Raw genomic sequence first — 3,268 nt, forward strand, 5'->3', positions numbered from 1 at the left:
ATTATATAAAATATTTCAAGTGACACTTTATAAAATTATAAATATAAATCACATATAAATTAACTCAAATCTCATATTTAAATTATCAATAAATTAAAAATAATTAAAATAGTGTCCTAACGCTCATACTGTCAGTTCTTCGTGGAGAATAAGATAAGGTAGGTACCCAGTGGACAGGACATGTTTTCTGACCATAGGAAGCAATGCCCATGAACCAATAAGCTTAGATGCCCACTATGCTTTCCGAACAGCTCTCAGGGTGAACTGCAGGAAATCCTCAAAGTTGCTCAAGATGAGTTGCATGGTCATGACCTTCTGCCAATCATTCTGTGACTCCAGTTTTGCCAACAGGTTGATATTTGCAGTTGGGCTAGGGAAGACTATTTTATTGGGATCCTTCACCTCTTGTTTCAGAATCTCAATCAGGGCTTTGGAACTGAACTGCACATGCTCAGCTCTGTCCCTGTTATTGCCTTCCTGAAACTTGTTCCGGATGTACCTCAGGTAGACCTGAAACTCCAGAAGCCCAGAGGTGATTCGAACAAGGCAGTTGTCCCGATTGTATCCAGTTTGGAAGCATCCATCTTTTTCAGTCATCTTTGGAAGGTTCAGATTGTTTTCGGACACTGCCACATGGCTCTTGATACAGGTCTCATCATTCTTGCACAGCTCTTTTCTCATTTCGAAGACTTCCTTGATGAGGTAGGAAATCTGTCCTGCGGTTTTTCCAGAAGAGGCACGTGTTGGTTTATTTTGAGTGACACTATTCTCTCCATCTTCTCTCTTAAGTTCTGAGGCGGGGAAGGCAGTAGCCACCACTAGGAGCAGCCCCAAGGAGGCAATTGAGAAGAACTTCATGGCTGTTCCTGGAGGGCAGATGGAGCTCTCTTTCTTTCCTGGTGGGCTCAAGAGCTGAATGTCTTCAACTTAAATCTTACCTCAACCAACAGAATACAATAGAAGATACATGACTTCTGAGGCCAGGTTATAAAAGGCCAAGTAGTTTCCATCTTGCTTGCTCAAGTACATGTATCAGATCCCTGAATTGCCAATAAAATGTCCACAGACATCACATAGTGTAGTAACCATATGAAGCACATTGGTTGACACTTCCCAGCTGAGCTGAGCCAGCCTTTTAGACATCCCGGCCCTGGCACCAGACATGTGAGAACCCATCTTAGAAACACATCTTCCAAATTGGGTGTGGTGGTGCCTGACACAGGAGGATCGCAAGTTTGAGGACAGCTTCTGTAACTTATGGAGCCCCTGTCTCAAAATAAAATTAAAAGGGCTGGGGATGTAGCTCAGTGATAGAGCATTTGCCTAGTGAAACCCTGGCTTCAATCCCCACTACACACATACACACACACACACACACACACACACACACACACACGGAATGGAAAATAGTTCTTGTTTTGTACCACTACATTTTGAGTAGTTTTACAGCAATAGTAATTGAGTCACAAAAGCACAAGCCTAATCAGGCAATGAAAGAGGATTCAAATCCAAAAAGTCTGGCTTAGACAACCATTCTTTTCATTGTTGCTTCTCAAGCGACAGGACTTCTTTGTAGATATACAAGAACCTGTGGTTGCTGACATAGGAAGTTCGGTGAAGAGCATGATTAGAGGAGGATTTGGAGAGAAAACAAGAATCCATCAAGCTGTAGAAGTCCCTGTAATTTTGGAGCAATAGGAAGCCTTGAGAAATGTGCGAGCAGTGGAAGGGTGCACTGAGCTTTGTTTTTGAAGGATTACTCTGGTGATTATATAAGAAGATCTTGAACGAAACAAGATTGGAGGCATTTAGGAGCTTATGAAAGCAATTCAAGCAAAAAATACAACAATGGCAGTGGCTGAACACAAGAAGGGAAATCGAGAAATATCAGCTAAGCAGAGGAAAGGTGTTGAATGTTATTCTCTATCCAGTTCCAAAAAAAAACATTCTCTATTTTCTGCTGCCAAATATAAAGCTACAGAAAAATTGCAAAAGAGATAAAAAAATTATTAGTGAATGCTCAGAGCCCTGTCTGCCCTTTAGATTGAAAACTTCAGCTGTTCTCTCCCCTTACTTTTCTCCCTTGCTGCCCTGCCCCTCCCTTCCCTTGGAGATGGTAAAGTGGGTGAGGGGATCATGGAATCATGATAGGAAGACCAGTTTTAGATAATCATTTTGAGAAAATATAAACATATTATCAATAATGAAAGTCAGGTTTGTCACTGTCAAAGAAAGTGAAAGGGGGAAAGCTAGAACTCTAACCTTGAGATTATAAACTGGAATCGGAAGTATTAAAGTGAACTTGTAGTTTTAGATAGATCGATGACAGATAAATTGGCCAGCTAGCTAGCTATATAATTACCTGTATGAATATTCAGTCATCCCTCAGTATCCATGGGGGACTGGTTCCAGGACTACCCAAAAATACCAAAATCTGCCAATGCTCAAGATCCTTAAGTGAAAAAGAAAAAGAAAACGTCATTTGATTAAGTGATTTAAAAAAAAAAGAAAGAAAAAGAAAAAGAAAGTTATATTTTTCAACATGTCTATCTCAGAACCTTAGAACATCTGAGAGGTGATTCAAATATTCTATAAATATTTTAGATGAAATTATACTATAAGAATATTTAATATAGTTTCAAGTAAAAAAATCAAAACTAAAAATACATACTTTCAAAAATATATGCAAGATATAATTTTAAAAGAAAATCTACACTACAACAAAGTTCTATAACCAAATAAGAAATCACTAAAACACTCATTTGAGCAGCCAGTTTCTTTTACTATTTCTATATAGAACATTTAGGTTATTATAAATGTGTCACTTATTAATAGGATGTAGCTTTAAGCCAGTTGCCATGGTTCATGCCTATAATCTCAGCTACTCAGGAGGCTGAGGCAGGAAGACTGAAAACTCAAGGTTAGCCTCAAAAATTTAGAAAAAGCCTGTCCCCAAATAAAAACCCAAAAGCCCTGGGGATGTAGCTCAGTGATAAAGTGTCCCTGGGTTTGATACCCAGTTCAAAAAACCAAACCAAAACAAACAAACAAAAAAAAAAAGAAAAAGAAAAATTACTTTGTTAGGGAGTTCTGCTCCATTAAGACCTCCTTAGAGATTAAAGAATTAATTAGTTTTTACCCAGGGCAATTTTGCACCCCACTGACAATGGGTAAAAACTAATTGTAATGCATTCTGTCATACATAAATAAATAAATAAGCATATGACATTCCCCAACAACAAAGAATTATCCAGCCCAAAATATTAAC

At 38.4% G+C, this 3,268-nt stretch overlaps 1 protein-coding gene across 1 annotated transcript; it reads right to left on the reverse strand.

Annotated features, from left to right (window-relative positions):
* Positions 1-234: 234 nt before the first annotated feature.
* LOC308648897 (interleukin-6) lies at positions 235-858 on the reverse strand (the record flags this gene model as incomplete). Its single annotated transcript, XM_081294041.1, has 1 exon — positions 235-858. One exon carries the CDS (start codon positions 856-858, stop codon positions 235-237), a length of 624 nt encoding a protein of 207 aa, XP_081150167.1.
* Positions 859-3,268: the final 2,410 nt, after the last annotated feature.

This window comes from Spermophilus citellus (assembly GCF_964194105.1).
Source record: "Spermophilus citellus genome assembly, chromosome: 5".
In the NCBI taxonomy this organism is placed as follows: Eukaryota; Metazoa; Chordata; class Mammalia; order Rodentia; family Sciuridae; genus Spermophilus; species Spermophilus citellus.